The following is a 22,820-nucleotide window of genomic DNA, read 5'->3' as shown; positions in this document are numbered from 1 at the left end:
ATCAGAAGAAATGAGCGGTGAAGGTGTCAGCATAGGCACTGCAAAAGCAGAGCTTAAATCCAGAATTCCAATTAAAATGGGTATTTCAGCTTCTTCAAAATCACCAAAGAAAGAAACTGCTGCCTCTGAAGCTGAGCCCTACTCTGGAGCAGAGACTGACATGGTTGATAGCAGTCAGGTGCCTTGCCCTATGTCTCCTGAGCAGTCTGTGGTAGAAGATGAGTTAGGTTTTTCCAAAGTCACTAGATTGGTCTGTTCTGAACAGGATGAGGAGTCCCCAGACTCTTCACCAGAGGAACAGAGATCTGTGATTGAAATCCCTACTGCTTTAATGGAGAGAGTGCCTTCTTGTGAAAGCAAATCCAAAATTCCTGTAAGAACAGCTGCTACTGCATCACAATCATTGCAACAATCAGAAAACGAGAGCCTTCCCACTGATGGCTTTCTTGACAGTCTGCAGTGTGAAGGAAAAGATGACCAAGCAAAACCAAAGTCTAAAATTCCTGTCAAAGCAGCGCTCCAAAGAGCTGAACAACAGTATACATCCACAGACACATCTGTCCACAAGCTAGAGTCACCCAAAGCTCTTGACACGACAAGCAAACTACCTACAAAACAAGATAACCGAAGTAAATCTGAATCTGATGCAAGTGTTCCCATGGACCCAAAGATTAAACGCGCAATAAAAGCTAGGAGTTATGCAGAGGCAGAAACAGAGACGAGGGAGAGGGAGAGGGAGATGAAGGTTGAGCTAGACTCAGAGGAGGCAACAACAGGAAGACTCAAGGTATTTTCATCACGGTTGCCAGTTAAAAGCAGGAGCACTACAGCCTCCCGCAGTGCTTTTAGTCCTACAAAAGAAAGTAAGGAACATTTTTTTGACCTTTACAAAAACTCCATAGAATTCTTTGAAGAAATTAGTGATGAAGCTTCTAAGTTAGTGGAAAGACTCACACAGTCAGAGAGAGAACAAGAATTAGTTTCAGATGACGAAAGCAGTAGTGCCCTAGAAGTTTCAGTTATTGAAAATGTGCCATCCATTGAGACTCAGCAGTCAGTTCCTGAAGACATCTTTGACACCAGACCCATTTGGGATGAGTCTGTAGAGACTCAGATTGAACGTATCCCTGATGACAATATCCATGACCATGCTGAAGGTATTTGCCAACGACTGGGATTCCCTGTGCGACGCATGTCATAAATTAAACTTTTTGTTTCTTGTTTTCTTTGGTGTGTGTGTGTGTATATGTAAGTTTGTATACATGTGTGGTATTTTCTTGTAAGCTTTTGGTGGTTAGTTGTGTATTTTTTTTCTTTATAAGCTGTGTTTGTTTTTTGTGTTGTGTCTGTATTTTTCTTGTCTGTGAAATAATCTCAAGATTGCAAGCCATGTGTGCTTATGAGAAGTGTTACCTTAAACACAAACACTTCTACAAATATGTATTTACCATTAAACTGATCTTTCGGGTCATATGCATTTTGACTTTTGGCTTTCCCTGACCCTATTTTTATTAGTAATGATTTTTTTTTTTTTGGCATCAATTGAAATTGGAACAGGCAAATCCATCTTCTCTTTTGTTTTTACCCAAAGAAACATACAGAAGCTTTGAAGCATCAAGTTTGTCTTATTCCTTTTTTTGGCCATTTCTCTCTCATGAAAATTCTGTGTCACCAGAAACTTAAGTAGAAGTTGTCTGGTGTTTGGTCTTCCCCTCACTTACTTGCATACTGCCATTGGGTAGCTGTGATGGAAATCCAGTAGCTAAAATGAAGCCATATTTCACCAACTTCAATCAGTTTTCTGAATGTTTGCAATCCATGTGTTCATTCAGGGAAAATCAAAACTCAAATTCTGACATCCTCAAATTAGCCTTGGGGATGGGAGGAACAGTGAAGTCTCACTGTTTCTGAAATAGACAGACTGGTGAATGAATGTCTGATTTTTCCTTGCCTTCAATGTAAGTCTTTTGTATCACTCCCTAGCTGAAAGAGTCAAAGCCATTTAAATTATTAATTTCCAAATGAAAACCATAACATGAAATGCCACATGGACTGTTTAAACAAAAGTTTCGCTACCACAGAAGGAAAGCAATTAGAAGCACCAGTCCAGATGAATTTTGCAACCTTGGCATTTACTAAGGAGGCATGGAAATTTATAGCTCTTAACTTAGTTAGTCTTCACCTTAATGCTAGAATGAAGTTTTAGAATAAAACGCTTGGATAAAATAGTACAGTAGGCACTTCACTCCTTATTTAGATTTTTACATTAAAGTCTGATTTTCAAATGGGAAATGTAGATAGTTCTGTACTTTTGAAAAATCAAGCTACCTTTTTCTTCTTTGTTAGACCTGGAGATTTGCAATCCTTACTGTAACTACCCAGTTGTAGCAGCCTGTCCATGTTTAGATTAGAGTAGTCAGAAAAAAATGCTATCCCTTCTAGGTCTTTATCACCTATGGAAATGCTTTTTGATTTGTAAAAGACAACTTGTGGCTGTTCTCTTTGACCTTTAGATCAACAGGATGATCAGGAAAGGACAGAGGAAAGACTGGCCCACATTGCTGATCACCTTGGATTCAGCTGGACAGGTAAAATGCATGTTATCTATTCTAGTGAGAAACAAGGCGAGCACTCCTCAATGTTTTTGTGTTTCTTTCAGCTGATTTCCTCATTCTCTAAAACTGTTTCATAGAAACACTTCAGTAGCTTATAGGAACTAGATTGTTTGCTGATTACTAAGATTCCTCTAGCCTGTTAGGTAAGAACTAAGATGAATAGGTAACTCCTCTGCAGTTGTTGTGGTACCTCCAGAGGGAAAGCTCCTAGGATGAGAAAGTGACAGCGTCGGCATACGTTACTTTACACTTTCTCGCAAAGTGCGATGACTCTAGAACATAAACTGACTAGAAGATAGATGAATGAACATCGTTTGTGTTCTGGAAATCCTGAGCTGGAAGATCACTATGGGGAAAGGTCACATCAGCTTCTTTTTTTTTTTAATGGAAGCTATTTTACTTTTCTGTGTGCGGAGGAAAAAGAAATGAAAAAGGTCATATTTGTAAAAATCACTCCAAGACAGCACAATTAACGTTCTGGGGGAAAAGTGAAAGTAGCAGAAAATGAAATGCAGATCTGTGTCACTGACAATCATCCCAAAAGCATTTACAAGGAAAGAGCTATGGAGAAATCTCTCTGCTATGTTAAGCTGTGCAATCCAACAGAAATTTAAATCGGGTCTATGCTTTTTTGTATCTAACCCTAGAGCAGTACCACACTGATGAAAGTAAGTGGGGTTCTAGTGGTTAAAGAAGAATTGCATTAAAAAAAAAAGTGTTAACTACTTGGTAATTGAGGTTGCGCTCTATACTGTTTTTGTAAGCATCTTCAGAGAATAACAAAATATCACTGACATTTTTGTATATTTTACTGATCTCCTCCTTTCCTGTCCTCTATTTCAATATTTCTCTATTTCAATCTATAGAGAACACTGGAAGTATATGTCACTTTTCCCAAGATGGATTATCTTTGAAGTCAGTAGGGCTTAGATTTATGCAATGTAACAGATTAGGAATATGCTGATTTTTTCTTTCTTTTTTTTTTTTTTTTTATTAATAGAAATGACTAGACAGATCTGAAAACAAAACTAAAAAAAACAATGGATACAGAATTGTCTGTTTTGATGAGTGTTTTACAGAATTTTGGAGAGGACAGAGAAATACACCTGCAGAAGTATTCCTGTCTTGTGTTATGATAAAGATTGATTATGGCAAAAATGGCTGCGTCAAAAGTTACTTTGAGGGATAAAACAGTGCTTGGTTTTTGTTCAAACTTCCTTGACTACTGTGTTGGGTCTGTCTGAGCTGGAGTCACCTTTTCCCTGCAGCAGCCCGCGTAGAACTTCAATCCGATATAATGTTACTGTGCATTTGTTCAAGTTTACAGTTGCACCAGTATACAAGCCAGTTTGGAAATAAGTTTATCTGGGTCCTGGGGACTAGGGTTCCCCCCTGCTCCCTCCCTTAAAATGTGGCACCCTCCATCATCCACCATAGTTATAATTACAGCGGAATAGAGTATGAGTCCTTCTTTGTGAGAGGAGCAGAAGTCTGGAGACCAGGAGTAAGAGTAGGAATCTCTCAAATTTCCCCGTGGCTTTAAATCATTTGATTGCCTGTTTCTACGTACAGTCATGTCTTAGTTTAGTGGGAGAAAGCTGACCTTCATTCTGGATATAATACAGACTGTTAAAGCCATTTCTCTTTTCTGGACTGCAGTCTGAGCCTATGCTACGTCAGAAAGACACTAGTTATTAGCCTCACATTTTTGGTTCTCAACTGTTTTTGGTTCTCAACTGTGATTCATAGGCATTTACTTTTCTCTTGATGAAACAAGTCCAGGGGAGTAATATGATTACTCTTTAATCCAGCCGTACAAAATGCCATTACTCAAAATCAATTCTTTCACTGGATTTGGTGAGCATGGTGCTTTTGACAGAGCAAGGTACTATCTTCTAGGCATAATGCAATTATGAATTTGTCTTGAACCTCTTGTTTAACAGTGTCTCTAAACATAAGAACGTGAATGGAAACAAAGAGAAATGGGTGTCAGAAATGTTTGTAAACCATTTTGCTGTAGACTACCGTAAAATAGATGTAAGGTGGGGGAAAAAAATAAAACACATCTTTACAGAAAATGATTTATTTTTCAGAGCTAGCAAGAGAACTGGATTTCACAGAAGAGCAAATTCATCAAATCAGGATTGAAAATCCTAATTCACTTCAAGACCAGAGCCACGCACTCCTCAAATACTGGCTTGAAAGGGATGGGAAACATGCAACAGGTTCATTACCAGTTATAGTACATCTACACTGTCTCCAATATACAAGTGGACCAATGTGTGTTATAATCCAAAAAATAAAATATGTTTAAAATTTAGGCAGCAGGAAGAATGGCTATAGGTTGGGTTCTATTTTTAAGCTTGTCTGTATAACATCGTGTATGGTAGGATTCTGTTAGAGAGAATAGGTTAATATTGTTCATTTGGAGAACAACTTACAGCAAAGCAAGAGTGGAAAAATACTTAAGTTTCTTTTCCTAAAATAAAAAAAATACTTGGGGGAACTAAACTAATTTGTGAAAGGAAAGACTAGATTAGAGGTAATTTTTGTGTGCAGCCCCTATCTTACATAGCCATGCTTCTAAATCAGTATCCTACATACATAATTCATATTGAAAATAGAACGGAGAACGTGTGAAGTTCTTAATTCAGCTACATGGTGTCATTTTAATGCCACAGATACAAATCTTACCCAGTGTCTTACAAAAATCAACCGAATGGATATTGTTCACCTAATGGAGACCAGCGGCATAGACTCCATGCAAGTCCACGGCACTCGCACGTATGCAGAAATTGAACAAACGATAGGATTGGACCACAGTGAAGGTAAACATCTCCTGATACAGTCACAGGCTGCTCAGGGTATCTCATCCATGATCTAGCTCCTGTTCTGAAATGTTTGGCTGTTAATTCTTATGACTGAGCCCTAGAACCTAATTTTGAAAGTGCAGATAAGATGGATGAAGGCAAGCATGACAGCGCACATCTCTCTAGGTCAGTAAGTATAAAAATCTCTGCATTAGCAGATTCTTATAAAGCAAATAAAGGAATGTTGCCAGAACCTGCTGTTAATACTTATGTCCAGTTTATTTTTTGCTCATATATCTGCTTTCATAAAAAATAAGGTTACATTAAAATTTGATCAAGATTTGTAAAAGGAAAACTAGTCAATGCTTCGGAAAACCCTTTGGATTCAGGTATCCAGGATATTACTTGTAATTCTGCTATGATGCTGCATAGAATTTCAGATTAGATCAATAGTTGTACACTAAAGAAACATCTCCAAATTACATGAAGTAAAATTCTCATTGTTTTTTGGAAGTGATACTTTCACACCCTTAACTTAGTATTGAACGAGTAGCTTGGTAAAGTATTAAGACAGTCACAAACATTCCATATTTATGTAGATGATGTAGGAATAGTTTATGTTTGCTGTAATTAGCATTCAAATACAACAACGGATCAGTTTGTTAACCTCCATATCTTGCTCAAATTCAGAACAAATCGTTACGTTTTCCACCAAGCTGTTCTTTGGAGTTCAGCAGGTTTCGACTGAATGGGGTTAGTGAAGAAAAACAAAAGCTTTTGACTTGTAGCTTGTGGAATACAAATGCACGTATTATTTTACATCTTCTGCAGAATTAGAACCCATGCTTTGAGATTGTGTCTGGGGGAGAGGGAGGGTAGAGTTGTTTGTTTTCAAGAATTATTTTGATGTATACGAATTAGCTAGCCCTTGCAGCTAGATTTGTATGAATTTATTTTCCCATACTTGTATAGTATTTATAACTACACAAGCTATGGACCCGTGTCATTATTTTTCCATAAGCAGCTACATCAGGGATGGGGGAAAAAAAGTAACTAAAATGTGTTCCAGTCTGCTGGAAAACAAACAAAAAACACTATTGCAAATCTTTCATACTTCGGGGAGGTTTGAGATTAATTGGTGTAGGTAGATTTCTGGGCAGATTTTATTTTGCCTATTACTGTCCAGATTAATTATTTGGCAGTTGTAGTGATAATCCAGTGTTCCTTCTACTGCTTAGAGAAGAAGTTATATGCTCTCCCACTCAAGCTGTCTAAAAAATTCAGGTAATTTATTCCTTCCGGGGATTTTAAACACACATAGAGAATTGAAGTGACTTTCTGCATTCTGATGAGACTTGTAATGACATTTCTCATTTCTGTTTTCACAGGGTTTTCTGCACTGCAAGAAGATCTGTTCAGTTCAAGACATAAGCAAGAACAACAGCACAGAATATCTAAAGACAGTGACCCAACTGAACACCCTCCTATTGTCTCCGAGGAAGATGTATCTGTTAGTTACTCTCCTTTCCAGGACAGCACTCCCAGGAGTGAGGCAGAACTGTCAATGGCTGAGCTCCTGAGACAAGCACACAAGGAACAAGTAGAATCCGAATTCTCAGGGAAACCCCAGGATGTGCCAGAAAAAACATCTGCTTCACAACATGAATATTTGTAAGTGTCAAAAGACCAAAATGGGACCTATGTGGAATAGATTCTCTCTTCTCTGTAATAAGAGCGTTTTTACAGTTTCATTTGAAACAGATGAACTCACTAGAATTCTTCAATTCTGCATACTTGTTCATGAGTTGCTTCTGTAGGCTTGACTTCTTAATCAATGTGGTGGAAGCCTTAAAGACTGGGAGAGAAAGTCAATCTTCCACTGTGAACATACATTAACAATTTAGTTCAACATGTATGAAGGAAAAGAGGAATAACGCAGGCTTTCTTCTGTCAAACTGTATTTTTCAACATTACTTGCCATCTAACAGATAAACTTGATGGAATTAACACTAGAAGGCCTTTTCTTCAACTTGAGGATGGCTTTTTAAATTGAGGCAAATTTTTCGTAACTTAATCATTACTTGCAAAACTCCTAACTACATATTAGCAATTAGATTTTTACAAGCCAGTTTCAGATGGCTGAAGGAACAGAGCGGGTTTTGTAGACAAGACAAAAGTACTTAAAGTAACACTACATGATGAAGTACAGACTTAAAGGACCTGTATAGCATAGCTTTGAATTCCGATTCAGGGATGTTGGTGGAGTTGGTTTCATTTGGAAAAGGACCTGAAAAGGATCGAGTTTCTTTGGTCCTACCCATCCTTTCACCCACAGTGACAACTCTTTGATTCAGGTATTCATGGGCTAGCAAAACAGGGAGGATTCCCTTCCAAACTGGTGATTTTCCTAGGAGCAATTAGCTTTGATGTGGAGATGCAGCTCTGAACAGAGAGGTTTTACAAGCTGAAGAGAGGTTGGGAGACAGAAACAAGCATCCAAGGTAGGCCTAGGTTGCACTGATATGCAAAAATACCAATACTTCCTAATGATTTGCATAAGAAAGGAAACAAATGCTTTTGAGGAATAGAGGGTAATTTTTAATGGTGTGTTTTTAGCTGCACAAGTGGCACAATTCTGCACAGAAAGAACAAAGTCCAGTACAATAAAACCAACAAACACATACATACCAAGTGGACTATCACAGGTATTATTAAGGTTACGGAAGACAAATAACTTACCTGCAAATACTGACAGCTGGTAGAAATGTCAGTAAGCTATTTGCATGTATTCTGCAGTCAGAGCATGGATTCCTTAAAGCTACTGTTACGGCCAAAGACAAAAAATATTGAGACAGTATTGCCAATGCTAAAATGAGAGTAGCAATGACATGGGAAAATCGCTGTCCTTCACCTCTAGTGTGAACTAGGATGAAAACTGGGCTAGATATAAGTAGCTTTATATGAAGAGGAAGCTTTTATGAGAAGAGAAATTCTACAATAATGCATATAGCCCACTGAATGGGAAGAAAGGACAGATCAATGCTGTTTAACTTGTACTACAATGAAATGTTTTCTTTCTTTGGAACACAGCTGTGTAGATGGCACTAGTTGGGGGAGCACAATAAATTGTCAAAACACAACTTATACCAGGAAAAAAACAACACACACACATGCAAGTTAATCTATAACTGTTATCTAGTCATGGGATTGGTTATGTAGGAAGGAATCTGGACTCACGGCTAGTAAGACTTCGCAATTTCCTCTGTTAATTTTTAGGACGAGGAAAAACAAAATGTGTGTAGGTGCTAGCTCCAAAACGTCTAAGAAGTTTTAAAAGTTAAAGTTGTAATTCTTACAGGCTCACTGCTTTTATGTGTGTGTGTGTATACATATACATAATATATATATATATATTCTCTTTTCATACATATATATACACATACATACCTATATGTATGAAAAGAGAAAAGCAAGCCTCAACAGGTGATTCTAGGCAGTGAAACGGTTAATGTTAATGCAATCAGCATAAGTCTGACGTGACCCTTTGGAGTCACCCTCAGAGGTGGACTACAGTTACCTGATAAAACTCTTGAACCTGTAATTCACAGTGTCACAACTCCAGGAACAGAGCAGTCTGCAGCACCAGAAACTGGAAAGGCAGCAAATGAGAAATCTGCATGCTTCAGCGTGGCAAAGGAAGAGAGAGAAAAATCATCCCCACGTTCCCCATCATCTTCGCAGAGCAGTGAATCTCCCATCATCCAAGAGCCCGAGGAGCCTGAGCTCCATCAGGATGACGTCTCTCCAAGGAGAACTAGTCTAGTGATAGTGGAGTCAACTGATGAACAGCCAGAAAAGCTTGGAAGTGGCTACGAGGAGGAGTCTTTGGAAAAGGTAAATACCAACTTTTCCTCAAAGTAACTAACACAGTGGACAAGTTTTATGTCCTGTCATTCTTAAAATGGGAATATTTTCTATAGGCCTGATTAATCTTCATCTGCAACTGAGCCATTTTCCCTTTCCTCTGTGGTTCTGAGGGCTAGCTATAGTCATTTGTGTAGAGGTTTTGATAGCAGAAGCAAAACCAAGATCCTAAAGTCTAAACTGTAATTCTGGTTTTGCTAGCCTTACTTGTCCTGTGGTCTGTGGCAGTTATGTCCATGCATGTGGGAAAGAGTTACTTGGTGTAAGTAACAGATGCAGAAGCAAACCATGTACAAGTGAATGCTGAAAAATAGATGTACAAAACACAAAGTTACAACATCAAAAACTCAAGAAGACAAGGCTGGCCCAGAGCATCAGGAAGAATGACATGAAAAATGTTGTAAACTTAGTGAGATGGAAAAAAAGGCAGCAGGATGTACGTTGCAGAAGACTAAAGATGCACTGGAAGAAAAACTTGAGAATGGTGTTTATGTAGCATGCAAGCAGTAAAGAAAAATGGAGACAGCAGATGGAAGAGGGGAGCAAAATGTATATGAGGTAGGTCATTTGGCTGTGTAAGACAAAGGAACCTTCTTGCATATACAGAGGGAATAAAGGAGAGCAACTACATGGCTTTCGGGGGAATATAAGGTACTCAGCAGATTAGGTTTAAGAATAAACAGCTTTTTTTTTTTGCCTGTTTTAAGAGTCAGAACAGAAGGCATAATTGAGCAGGAAATTAGTTTTATCAGTGAAGTTAGAGCAGAGAAAGAACAGTTCTTAAGAATTGGTTTCCTGTTTAGACATTCACCTAGGAACAGACTCTTCTTTCTTCGCTGTTTATGTTGCCAAATGTACCACCTCTAGAGTGATGTCTCAGAGATCCGCCTCCAAGATCTCAGAAGAATGCTGAATATAAAATGCGTAGGATAAATGTGATGTTGAAAGCTTAGCTTAGGACTCAATACAACGGCTGCTGTCAAGCATAATGTACTAAAGAATCGCTACAATAATCCTCATCTCCTCCAAACCCACCCCACCGAATATTTATTTTCCCCCTTATGCTTTTATACTGTAGATGTTTCCCAAGTAGTTCTTTTCAGCTTCTCTTTGCCTTCTGACCTCTTCATTTAAATTTTGAATTCTTCCCTGTGCAGGAGAACCTCAACACTTGCAACTAACTTTTTCTTTCCAGTGCTGAGACTGTTGATACATTCACCTCTAGTTAAAGCTGTTGAGTCCTACTGTCTGTATGCTATGCTGTGCACTTCTTAGTATGGAGGACTAAAAAGCTTTCATACAGATTTCTGCACAATGCAGAAAACATACGCAATACATATGAATGCCAGAGTTGGTGTTAGCAATACTGTCTGGTTCATCTTAGTCATGTCATACAACATATTTCAGGCTTGTCTCTGGCAACCTTAAGAGCACTGAAGCATCTTAAGGCCATCATATAGAATTAATATCACAAAGACTGGTCTTCTTTCAATACACTAATGAACAACTAATGTACAGTCAAGTGGCCAAAACTTTCCCCCTGCCCCTACATTGGTGTTTTACAGACTGAAGTCAGGTAAGAGGCAAAATCCTGAAAGCACAAGTTTTCAGAAGAGAGGATGGTTTTAGGTAAAAAGAAGACAGAGACTGTAAATAATGCTAGCATTGCATACAACAGAGCACTGCTTCCATGCTTCCCATAGGAGCTAGCAGAGGAGTTAGGCGAGCTGGAGACCAGCTCGGACGAGGACGAGGTGGTAACTACCAGGGTCATTCGTCGCCGGGTTATTATTCAGGTACTGAGTGTTGAATGACTGCACGAGCCAGTGGTGCCTAATGTCTGGTGTAATACCTTCAGGAGTGATGCCGAGAGAACCACGTGGCTGGTATTGCACCTGAAGCTGCAATGCTCCTGAATAATGCATGGTCATTAGATAAACCATTCTAATACCTCTTCTTGAAAAGAGGATTGTAGTAATACTGCTAACATAACTCTACACCCCATTAAGCACCTCAGTAAGAGGAGGACAATACACAGCACAGTCAACTAACATGTTTGCCTGTCCATTTTGTAACTTTCCTTTGCACGTCTTTAGGAATTCAAGTGCAGAACAAATTCTTTCTAACATTTCTCAATTTTATTCTAACTGATTTTAAAGTTGCCTTTTTTTTTTTTTTTAAACCTGCATTAAGACATTGCTTCCTTAAATTTTGTTCTTTGTCATACAGGCTGATAGTATGCCTGAAATGCCACCAGAAACAGTCACAGAAGAGCAATATACGGATGAACATGGCCAGACAGTGGTAAAGAAGGTATTATCAGTTACAGCCCTTGCTACCTTCTTACTATCCTTTAAAGGAAGAATAAATAAATCCACATACGTGCCCAATTTTATTTTGTAAAGGGGCATGATTTTTAAAAATTGAGCATAGCAGAAAACAGAATTTCTGTTCATGAGAGATTCCAAGATGTGAAGATTTGGAGTATTCTGTTTTATATTTTTTTATAACTTAACATATTGCTTAACTTTCCCACATAAATCCAATGAGAATTCTACATAGACCTGACCATTTCTGAGGAAGTGCTGATTTTTTATTTTTTTTTTTTTTAAATAAATAGTTAAGAGTATAAGTGTACTCATATTAATGAAACCAGTGGGGGGCTAGATCCACAAGTCATCTAAATCCAGACTTTAGGCCTTTGAAATCTTCACTCAGCTGTGTCCAAGCAGGTTCCTGAGTTTCTGTAGCTGTACATACAGTTCAGTTTTTACGGCACCAGAATATCTTGTCAGAAGGAGATGTGAAAGCATTTGGAAATGTGTCCACAGAAAGATGTGTAGCCATCCTCCTGAGAGATTTAGCTCATCTTGAGCCCTTTAATTCTCTTATGCTGCTCTGTGTTTGGCTTGCCACTGCCTAGAAAGCTTAAGCACCAGATGAGGTCTCTTAAGCAGGTTAATTCTAGGTCTCTAGGGCAGCAGTATTAGTACCACGAGCAGTAATAGTGTAATGACCAAGTCCCTCTGCAGATCTAGTTCTAAGTTCCTGGTAGCAAAGTTGATAACCTCTTACTTTCAGAAGCCTTTTAATTAGTTGATACTTTTTGAGTTTTTGAAAGCCAGTCTAAAAATGACTTTTAGCAGTTATGCTGTTGAAAACTGTTTTCTCTCTAAGAGGCTATACCACTTCTCCTAATAGTAACTACCATTTTAGAGTCATTCTCATATCTGTATATATCTTCACTCCATTTGTGAAATAGGTTTATGGAAGCTTTGCTGTGGGATAAACAAAGCAGGGCCAGTGCATCAACGTGCAGCTTTACTATAGGTATTTGTGAGAATGTGCGTTAAAGACTAAAAAGCTGAACCATCTATGTAGGTTTTTCTGTGTAGGAAAGATGCCCTTTGAGTAGAAAGTTCTGTATAGAGAACACAAAGGAATTGCTAATTATTTTGGGACAAAGCTCTATTTCATTCCTTCAGGTCACTAGAAAGATCATCCGGCGGTATGTTTCTCCAGATGGCACAGAAAAAGAAGACATCATAATGCAAGGAACACCACAAAAACCTGTCACCGTTGAAGAAGGAGATGGCTATTCCAAAGTTGTAAAACGGGTTGTGCTGAAGAGCGACAGCGAACAGTCAGAGGTCAGATCATCCACTTGCCTTGTGATGGGACAAAGCTGCAGTACGCCCACCACCAGTGTACCCAATAGCTACATCTTATGGCAATAACATTCATTTCTGAATGATCCTTTGAAGAGTTTCCTTGCAGATGGAAAGGCCTCCAAAAAAGACAGAGAAAAGCAGGGGGTGGGAGAAGAGACAGTTGTCTCTGAAAACATGTCAGGATACAGATTGTGATTCATGAGAAGTTCTAAATTCATAAAGAAGGCAGTATGTACCAAGATGGCATATAGATAAATGGCAAGTGTGCCTTTGTTATTATACCTCATACTCTAATAAGGAAGTTGGTGAATATTGTAATGAAATGATCTGATGTTCTCCAGATTTCTACAGCTAAGCCATTCTAGAAATATCTAGTTGTATCAGGTTTAAAGTACTCATGCATTCTTGGATTTGAAGATGCTAAACAGAAGTGTTACCTTCATGCAAACTATAGAGCCAGGCAATTAAGAAAGAAAAAAGCAACTGCAAAGTTCTTCTCAGTTTATCTTTTCCTGCCTTAGATCACAATGCAGCCCTATAGCTCAATTAAGGTAGTGACAGAGAAGCAGAAGCCAATAAATAGGGATTCATTTCAGCAGCACTGCAATTGGAAGCAATGTTTAACTAACAGACATTCAAAATGCTAAGAACATGATTACTGTTCTCTCTCACCAGAATTGATCATCAGAATTAATTCCCTAGGAGTGTAAAGGAACATAAAAACAAAGCCTTTTTTTTTTTTTTTTTTTTTTTTTAAAGTTAGCTGACCATAGCAGAACTACTCCATATCACATGGAGCCCATATACGTGGAATTTGTATTTTGCCGATTAGAACTGTGTTTGTCTCTTTCATACGGTATTCTAAAATTGTAGTCTGTTGTTCCTGTAAGAGTTCCTTGGATTTTACAAGTCTGTCTCACCCCTGAGAATACTATCTTAATTTTATGGTGTGAATGGATACCACTAACTCATGCTACCTGGCAAATACAGCCGAGATTCACTGCAAGAGGCCCACTTGTTACTTCCTATAATTCCAGTGGCCTTGGAACACGTGAGCCAGTCTGGCAGCCTGTGGTGTGGTGGAGGGTGGCAGCATCCCTGCTACCCTCAAGCTAGTTCAGGCTCCAGGAGCAGTTTCCACCCTGGTAGCGTAAAGCTGCTCAGCTGAACATGCTCTCTAGGGCTGTTCCTGCTGTCTGAACTGGTAGATATTTACAAGGTCTTGTTCTGGAGCTGTAAAGCAGGTAATAAAATATACACTCACTATTTTGATGTGTATGCTTAGAAAGTGAGACATTTCTTGTTCTCTGTGGCAATGATTAAGAAAGAATCACAGAACAGATATTAAGATTTTGTTTGCTATGTAATTCGTATCCAATATAAATCTGTTTTCTAACCTTCCAGGTGACTTTGTCTGAACCAGGTGTTTTGCCCAGTGCCTCCAATTTCCAGTCTGAACCAGTGGAAGGCCGCAAGGTCAGCAAAGTCATAAAGACAACTGTAGTGCAAGGAGAGAGAACAGAGAAACACCTAGGAGATGCTAGCTTAGCTACTGATCTTCCGTCAGCCAAAGAGGACTTTGAAGAGGTAAAAATGCCTTTTTAATGTAACAAATAAAACAAGTGTCACAACATACCTGGAGACAAACTCTACTGAAAGTTTTGCTGGTGGAGCATTAAACTCAGCTACCAAATACAAACCTCTGTTGTAATACTTGGCCATGTTATGAAAAGATCAATATATTAAGGTATGCATAGGGGAAGAAGCTGCCATTAGAGAATTAACTGTGAAACTTTTTAAGATTAAAAAAAAATATATAATAAGACAGAGGATTTAAATAAAGTTGGTAGAAATTGTGTGTGTGGTTACTCGTAAAGAAGGCCATCCATACAGTGCCCCTCTAATTTTAGAACTTGAAACAGTTAAGTCTACTCTCTCAGTAGGCAGATGTCTCACAATAATTATTCCTTTCCCTCTTGAAAGGAAGAAATAGCTATCAAGCTAATTAACACTTTTCCTGTTTTTATGCTTTTTCTGATCAGTTTAGACATTTCAGTAACAGAATTTAAACACAGAAGATCACACCCAGCCAACAAGGAATAAAAATGCTGCCTTTTTTGTTTTCTTTAAGTATTAGTAACAGTAGATACTCTGTGGAAGAGCTTGCCAGGCTCCAATTCCCTGATTCTTTCATTTCATCTATTTCTATGTATGCCTGTCTAGTTACAGAGAACAGGCAACTCAGGCTGACAGGTGTGACAGCTATAAAAGAGAATATTTTCTGTGACAGGAAAAGGGTTGCTGTAGTGGCTGTTGTAAATAGACACGCAGGATGAGTTCTGCAACCGTGGTGCTCCAGGGCCTTGATTTGGGCTGTTTCAAACTTGGAAGTACTAAGATTGCTTCAGTACAATTCTTAGCACAGTGACACTATCCTACCCAAAAAACTGTGACTAACCTGTATGTTTGGGGAAGGGTTGTAAGGATGCAAATGGCAGGCAGATGCTTCTCTATTGTCTATTCATCATTTTCTCACCATTCAGCTTCATTTATATCAAGTATTAAGGTATGAAGAGCAATTACCTTCTGTCCTAGGTTTCTGTTCTTATGTTTTAATTGGAAGTTTATGTTTTAATTTGAGGCATTGAGCTATACAGGTAACCAAATGAAAGTCCAACTCCCTGCTTTAGTAGAGAAAGAAATCATGAAAGAGGATGGATCAATTATTAAAAGGTTTGGCTTGGCATGTCAGTGAACTGTTACTAGAAAAGAACTAACAAACTCATTATGAACAGATGTGGATTTAATTGTGTAAAGTGAAACCACTGGCAGTATCTAAAGCTTCATTACAAAAGTACTAATCCTTACTACTAACATTCTGTTACAGGAAGGGATATACACACTGGAAAGGTCTACAATCAGTTGAAAAGACGTGGTCAATAAGGGTGTTGTGGGCTAGCAGCTAAGTAGGGCACAACTGCTTGCTAATCCTCCTTCCCTGCTCTCCTTGGGACAGGGTTGAATAAAGACAATTTAGTAAGTGAAGAAAGGATGATGCAAAGAATCATTCACCACCTCCCATAAGCAGACTGATGCCCAGCCAGTCTCTGGGCAGTGGTCACCTTGAAAGACAGACAGACATTCCCACACACCCACTTCTTCCTCTACGTCAGTTCTTATTGCTGAGCATGATGCTTTATGACATCCACCACCCCTCTGGCTAGTTTGGGTCAGCTGTTCTGGCTGTGTCTACATCCAATTTCTTGCCCAGCCCCAGTACACTCATGAGGAGCACAGAGTCAGGAGGGACAAAACCAAAAACAAAGTCCTAATGCTGTGCAGGCACTGTTGTTCAGCAGTAGCCAAAGCATTGGTCTGTTACCAACACAGCTGGGGGCACAAAGCCAAAACACAGCACCATACAGGCTGCTGCTGTGACAAAAGGTAACTCCATCCTAGATAGACTCAGTATAAAGGTGTATTGCTGCCTGACTGATTTCCTTGGAGGTGATACAAAATAATAGTAGTATGATTTACAGTTAACAACGTTAATCAAGAATACTTCAAAAATATTTTTTCATACCAGTTGACTCAATATTCAAGTCACAGAATTGAAGGGGGTGGAAGGGACCTTGAAGGATCATCGGGTCCAATCCCCCTGCCAAAGCAGGTTCCTTAGAGCAGGCTGCCCAGGTAGGCATCCAGATGGGATTTAAATATCTCCAGAGAAGGAGACTCCACAACCTCCCTGGGCAGCCTGTCCCAGTGCTCTGGCACCCTCACCATGAAGAAGTTCTTTGTCATGTTGGTGTGGAACTGCCTGGGCTCTGTCTTGTGGCCATTACTCCTTGTCCTGTCCCCACAAACCAAATCCCTCTGTCCCCCACGCCTCAGGTATTTATACACATTGATGAGATCCCCTCTCAATCTTCTTTTCTCCAGGCTGAACAGACCCAGGTCTCTCAGCCTTTCCTCATAGGGAAGATGCTCCAGGCCCCGTACCATCTTGGTGGCCCTCCACTGGACTCTTTCCAGGAGATCCCTGTCTTTTTTGTACCGGGGATGATCACTATCAAAATGGATGAGAGGATGTATGGATATAAATATAAATCAAATACGCATACATTTTCTCTCTCACACACATCAACTTAAGCATCAGCAAATACAGTTTTACTGACTGTCTTAAGGCAGGCTTGCCCAGAAGCAAGGGTTGAAGAAGCCATCAGCTTAAGAAACTGAAAGTACCATACAGGAATCTTATGTTAATGTTCTACAGGACAACTTTGAGTGTAGAAGCGAAATACAGCAATTAGGAAGGTCCTGTGTGAATTTCAAAGTGTGTTGCATGCCAATGTTAAAACACGTTTTTGCTGAGCATCTAAAACTGTATGTGTAATAAGCATGAGGAGATGAATTGCCACTAGTTTACATTATGAAAGCCAGTTAAGTGGTGATGTGTGTTACATTCAATACAGAGTGAATAAAGAACATCTGACCTTAGTAGCCGGCTTAAACTGCCAGCTTACAATTCTTCTCGTTTTACTTTAAATAAAATTTGAAAACTTTAAAATTCCACCTGGGGAGGAGCAGCTCTTAAAGCCTTCAGAAACTGTGGGCTCTCTAAGAAAGATTTCTCATTCTTTTTCTTTAGGACAATGCTGAATAAAGCCAGCACACAGAAGAGGACTGTGATGAAGGATCGGTATGGAAAACACGTTCATATAGAAGAACTGGATGACACACCAGAAGCACTACCACAGGATGACCTCCAGCACGACCTCCAGCAGCTTCTTAGACACTTCTGCAAAGAGGACTGGAAACAGGATGCTAAATGAGAAGCTGCCACCCCTCAACACCACCACGTAACCATCCATCCAGTATGCAACATTCATCTTCTCTAGGTGTAGACATTGTTATCTACATAATCACTGGAAGACACTGCCATTTCTACTTGTGCAGATGCAGTGAATTCATTTTTTTCCCCTGTATTTGATTTTGGGTTTTTGTTATTTTTTACCCTGTAAGCTAATTTGTGACCAAAGATAGCATCCTTCATTCAGGATGATTTATCCACCGAATCGTCGTCTTTGTGCTGTACTGGGAATTTGTCAGCATTGCCACTTTTTGCTGGTCATTTGCTTCTGCACTAGCTTCATGAAACTGCATTTGTCAAGCCAACTTCATCTACAGGCCTCTTCAAGTGACTATGTACATGCATCATGAAAAAAAGGGAGTTAACATGTAAACTGTATATAGCAAGAGTATTTGGACTTACAAGACTGCAGAAAACACACTGCCTCTGAATACAATTAGCATCATGGATTACAAGGTCTATTGACACTGCTGAACAGCAATTAATAAAATAATGTTAACACTACGAACACAGACTGACTGAGGAGGAAGCACTGCAGATCCACTGCATCCATAAGACTTCCAGTTTAGGGATCTATTATAGTTAAAGGCTCTAAGAGTCAGGCTAAAAACCTGGAAACTCAGCTGTTCTCCTGAAGTAACAGCTGACTGTGGCCATCGATACTTTTAAGACCTTTGGACAGCCACTTAAAGATTTCCAGAAAAAGAAAAAAAATTAAAAATACCCAATTAGGTAACCAACTTGCTAGCAGCTATATCTATGGCACATTTGCATATGGTATTAAAATCTTTTAGATCTGGACATGTGGCAGGGTGTATTAAACAATTATAACTACAGTAGTTTCCTGTTTTCATCACTGCTTTAGCAAACCACACTGTCCTGCTGGCCACTGCACTGTAGATAACTATGGGAGAAAGACTTAACCACTATACAAAGAGAATAATTAATTCACCATATTTTATCAAGATTGCCTCTTATCCAATAAATGCATGTCGCATTTGAAGGTCAAAAGCAAACCCTCCTGTAATCATGTCAACTTGTTGGCCCTCTTAGCACTGAGCGAGCAGTTTTTATCCTCCAATCAAGTGTTTTTTAAAGAGAAAGCTCACAATCCTTGAAAGCCACTTTCTGTTCATATTTTGTTACCTATCTATATATAAGATATATATTTCTAAACCAACCCTCTGAGAACCATGATAGCATATCTGCACTTTTATTTTCAAAAAAAGAAAACAAAGAGCTGACATTTTTGGTATTCTATACCTTAATATTTAGTGGCGGGCACTCTGTAGTGTTTTAGCATATGTAACACACGCAAACACACTAAATGTTTTTAAACAGCTATTTGTTTTTTTTTTTTTTTAATAGTATATTCGAGAAAGATTAAAAACAAATCCTCTCCTGTAGGTGGTAAGAGTTTTCCAAGTTTATCAGGCCTTCTATGATTATAGTTTGCTTGGTTGTTTTTTTATGACTCACTCAGTGCTCAGAACAAGGGCACTTCTCATTAAGATAATGATGCCAAAAGCATAAAAACATCTTGGGAGTTCTGGCTTCCAGCAGGCAAAGCAACCCGAGGTGCCATGCTAACACTTTTTTTGGCAGGCAGAAAAAAAAAAAGGTGTTTTGGTAGCCAAAATGAACGAGACCCATGATGAGACATTTCACGATACATCATGGCTTTCTTATTGTCAAAGACAGCAGAGGATGATCTACAAGAATGGGGCTCTAAAGAAATGCATTTCTGTTGTGTTATTTGCGGTGCAGATGATGTTCTGTGTAACAGCATAATGGTTATTCACCTCTTATTTTGATTTTTTGCTGTGTTATCAAAGAACTTGAATACTGTGAGAAGAAGTGAATTTTAAGTTGACGAATCAGCATCTTGTTCCCATGGTGATAACACTAATTGAATATATCTATGAGGGCATGTATTAGTTAAAAATTAAAAAAAAAAAAAAAACAACACTAACAATACATAGCTGCAATGTGTACAATGGCTGATTTAACTAAATAAAAATGTACAAGTGTTAAATGTAGCAATGATGGCTCACTCTCTTTTACTGCCAGTGCAGCATAAAAGGAACAGCACCCACTTGGGGACCTTAACCGAACTATCACAATTATAATTCCTCCACACTGCACTCTTTATGATCTTTTTGATTCTGCCGTTCAGCAATGAGTACATGTCAGTCCTTATTAAGGGTTAGATGTAGTGTTTGTTTTTTTCTTTTTAATCATCGTTAATATTTTTTCAAAGGGTAGCTAGCTATGTTTTCTAATTATTCCATCGGGCCTGAAAGTACAAGATTTTCCTTCAAATACAGCCTGGACCACTTGTTATACTCAGTTATGTCTTCAATGCCCACATGTACTACTACAACAGCTAGTGAGTCACTCTCTCTCTCAAGCACAGAGCACGCAGGGAGGAAAATCTCTATCACATCTTACATCCTTGCACTGCACAGAAAATACAGAAAAGAGGCTGCTTTGTTGCCAGGTCAGAGGTAGCACTATAAATCTGTACCAACTCAATTACTGCAAGCATAAGCTGCACAAAGGCCACGGTGATATTCACCCATGAACACTGGGGTGTGTTTTGGGGTGGCCTGCAATTGCCCGCAGCTCTGCTTCACCTCTGCTAACACAAGTGGCCCAGGCTGCGTCTCAGTGTACCTCAATGTACCGCCTTGGTCAGTTACTGCAGGCGGTGCAGTAGGTAGTGGGGAAATAGGACACACATCAGACGTAGGCTGTTAGTGGTAAAACATGCTTAAATCCTGGCCTGACCAGCTTCAGCTTCGCTGTACTAGCACTTTGCAATACAAACACTATTTTACTGAAAGACTTTGGCCAGTTCTGCTCAGTAATACCTGAAAGTACAAACCTGTTATGAGCGCATTTATGTTTCTTTAAAAAAGAAAGAGAAGTCATGAAATCCAAGTTCTAATTTAGTGCTTGTTGTAGACTACTGAGTGGCAGCAACAAGTCAGATCAACTCCATCTTCCTCCCCTCCACTTTGAAAAATAGAGAAGGGTTCATTTCTGTTCATGAAAGATTCAGTATCTGCAGCCTACCTGTAAAAGCGAATAGATCTGTAACAAGAAGGTTCATATTATCATGGTTTTTTTTAGTCAGACTGTAAAGCTCTGTAAACCTGACCAAAGAAGATGAACACTATTGGCACAGCCCTCGGTACCTATTCCCTTACTCCCCTCCCTAGCAAACCCTGGAAGAAGACGGTGTGTATCTCAGACCATGTTAAAGTGCCCTAAGTAACTTCTGTATCTCTGATTACCCTGACACAAGCAACCACACAGAGAACACAGAGCCTGTGCTGGCTGTTGCCCTGTATTGAATAGGTTCTAGCACGTCAGCAAAATGGGGATAAACTCACTTATTTACCTAGCGTCCCCTGCATCTGTCCAGGGAGATTTGTAGTTGACATATTACATAAAACTGGGGTAAGGAAGTGGACCACGCCGGCAGGACCGATGGGTGCTTTTTGAGCCACACAAACTACAGCCCCTTTATTTACTATTCAGAGAATTAAATGAGCCAGAAGAGCCAGCAAGACTGAATTTACAGCTAACACAAGTTCATCATGTACATACATAAGCAGTAAGTTTTTCATAGTACGAAGTATACACTCCATACACCATAGTATATAATTTCAGGCCTTTGATAGGGAGCAATTTAAATGAATTACATATTTCTCTGAGGAAATAAATATAGACAGCTTCTTCAGCTGTATACCTTAATACCTTCTCCAAAGCACACACCCCACACCTCAGCTATGAATTTTGCTATTGTTGCATCGACGCTAGCATAGAAAGCAGCATTTCAGAGGAGCCCAAAGCCAGAACATTTGTCAGGGCTCAAAATAGCCAATAAAGAGAACACCATTTGTTGCCTTTTTTTTTTTTTTTTTTTGCCAGTGACACATCAACTCCTGAAAAGGAAGCTATATCCTCAACTTTTGCCATCCTTTTTCAGTCCCTTGCACAGATCTATTTTGTCTTCCAAGATCTAACCCTCTTCTTTTCGGTAGAGGCAGCTCTACCTCGGCTTTTCCTGCCACCTCCGCTTCCTGTTCCTGTAAGCAGGAGAGCAACTCATGCCATCTAAGGGACTGTCAAATGCTGTTTGCTTTAATGAGGTCCCAACAGAAAGGGGGAGTAAAAGAATCTATTTTGGAATGTATTGCTGAAGCACTGCAAGGATACTAGGAATATCACTATCAGTCTCTGCACGCATGCTACATGGCTGTCAAGACGCAGGGCTGTACCCATAACTGATTTTTGTTCAGCTGTTAAAAATCAAGCAAATACATCCACATGGCAGCCACCAAACACACATAAAACAAAGCAAACAAATAGCAAAACACACACAAAAACACCTGCACAACAAACCTGGAGCCATTTATTCAGTTGGAGTTAACACAATGTTTCTAGGTCACTGAGTGCCCACTGAAGCCATGAGCTTCATGCTTTTTCAGTTCAGTGACCGACACCCCCGCCCATCTGCATGCTTTTCAATTCCACTCCATCAGATCAACTTCTCCCTTGGTTAGTCTTACACTCTTGATGAATCTTATGCTGACTTTCTCTAGTTATGAAATCAATACCCAAGTTACCTTACATGAGCCTAAGCATAGCTGTTGCTGTGCTCAAGGATAAAACAGAACACACCAGAACATGTAATAATGGTGTATGGATCTAAAAACGGCACGCTATTTAAACATACATAATTGAAGCATCCACCACGAGCTGCAATGCGTCAGAACACATGGTGTGCTCAAAAGCAGCCAGATTTGTAGTGCAACACAATGGCTTTTATTGAACTAACGTAATAAATCCAGACCTCTCAGATGATGCAAGTGAAAAAACATTAAATTTGGCTGGTGAAGCTCTACTTCTACATACC

At 39.3% G+C, this 22,820-nt stretch overlaps 1 protein-coding gene across 7 annotated transcripts in view; it reads left to right on the top strand.

The window, feature by feature from the left end:
* The window catches only part of ANK2 (ankyrin 2), a gene marked incomplete at its 5' end in the record, with an annotated part of 325,477 nt that extends 305,545 nt beyond the window's left edge, over window positions 1-19,932 (top strand). For all 7 annotated transcript variants that reach the window (XM_084285777.1, XM_084285774.1, XM_084285779.1 and 4 more), the window contains 11 exons: window positions 2,514-2,588; window positions 4,709-4,840; window positions 5,297-5,443; window positions 6,814-7,096; window positions 9,034-9,319; window positions 11,053-11,145; window positions 11,579-11,662; window positions 12,835-12,999; window positions 14,425-14,607; window positions 15,662-15,753; window positions 17,672-19,932. In XM_084285777.1, coding sequence (XP_084141903.1) covers window positions 2,514-2,588; window positions 4,709-4,840; window positions 5,297-5,443; window positions 6,814-7,096; window positions 9,034-9,319; window positions 11,053-11,145; window positions 11,579-11,662; window positions 12,835-12,999; window positions 14,425-14,607; window positions 15,662-15,753; window positions 17,672-17,855 — 1,724 coding nt within the window. In that variant the 3' untranslated portion in view covers window positions 17,856-19,932. The remainder of the gene's footprint in view (window positions 1-2,513; window positions 2,589-4,708; window positions 4,841-5,296; window positions 5,444-6,813; window positions 7,097-9,033; window positions 9,320-11,052; window positions 11,146-11,578; window positions 11,663-12,834; window positions 13,000-14,424; window positions 14,608-15,661; window positions 15,754-17,671) is intronic.
* Window positions 19,933-22,820: the final 2,888 nt, after the last annotated feature.

Source organism: Netta rufina, assembly GCF_964035555.1.
Source record: "Netta rufina genome assembly, chromosome: 4".
Taxonomy (NCBI): Eukaryota; Metazoa; Chordata; class Aves; order Anseriformes; family Anatidae; genus Netta; species Netta rufina.
The sequence above is the reverse complement of the archived record's forward strand: the minus strand, read 5'-3'. Positions and strand labels throughout refer to the sequence as shown.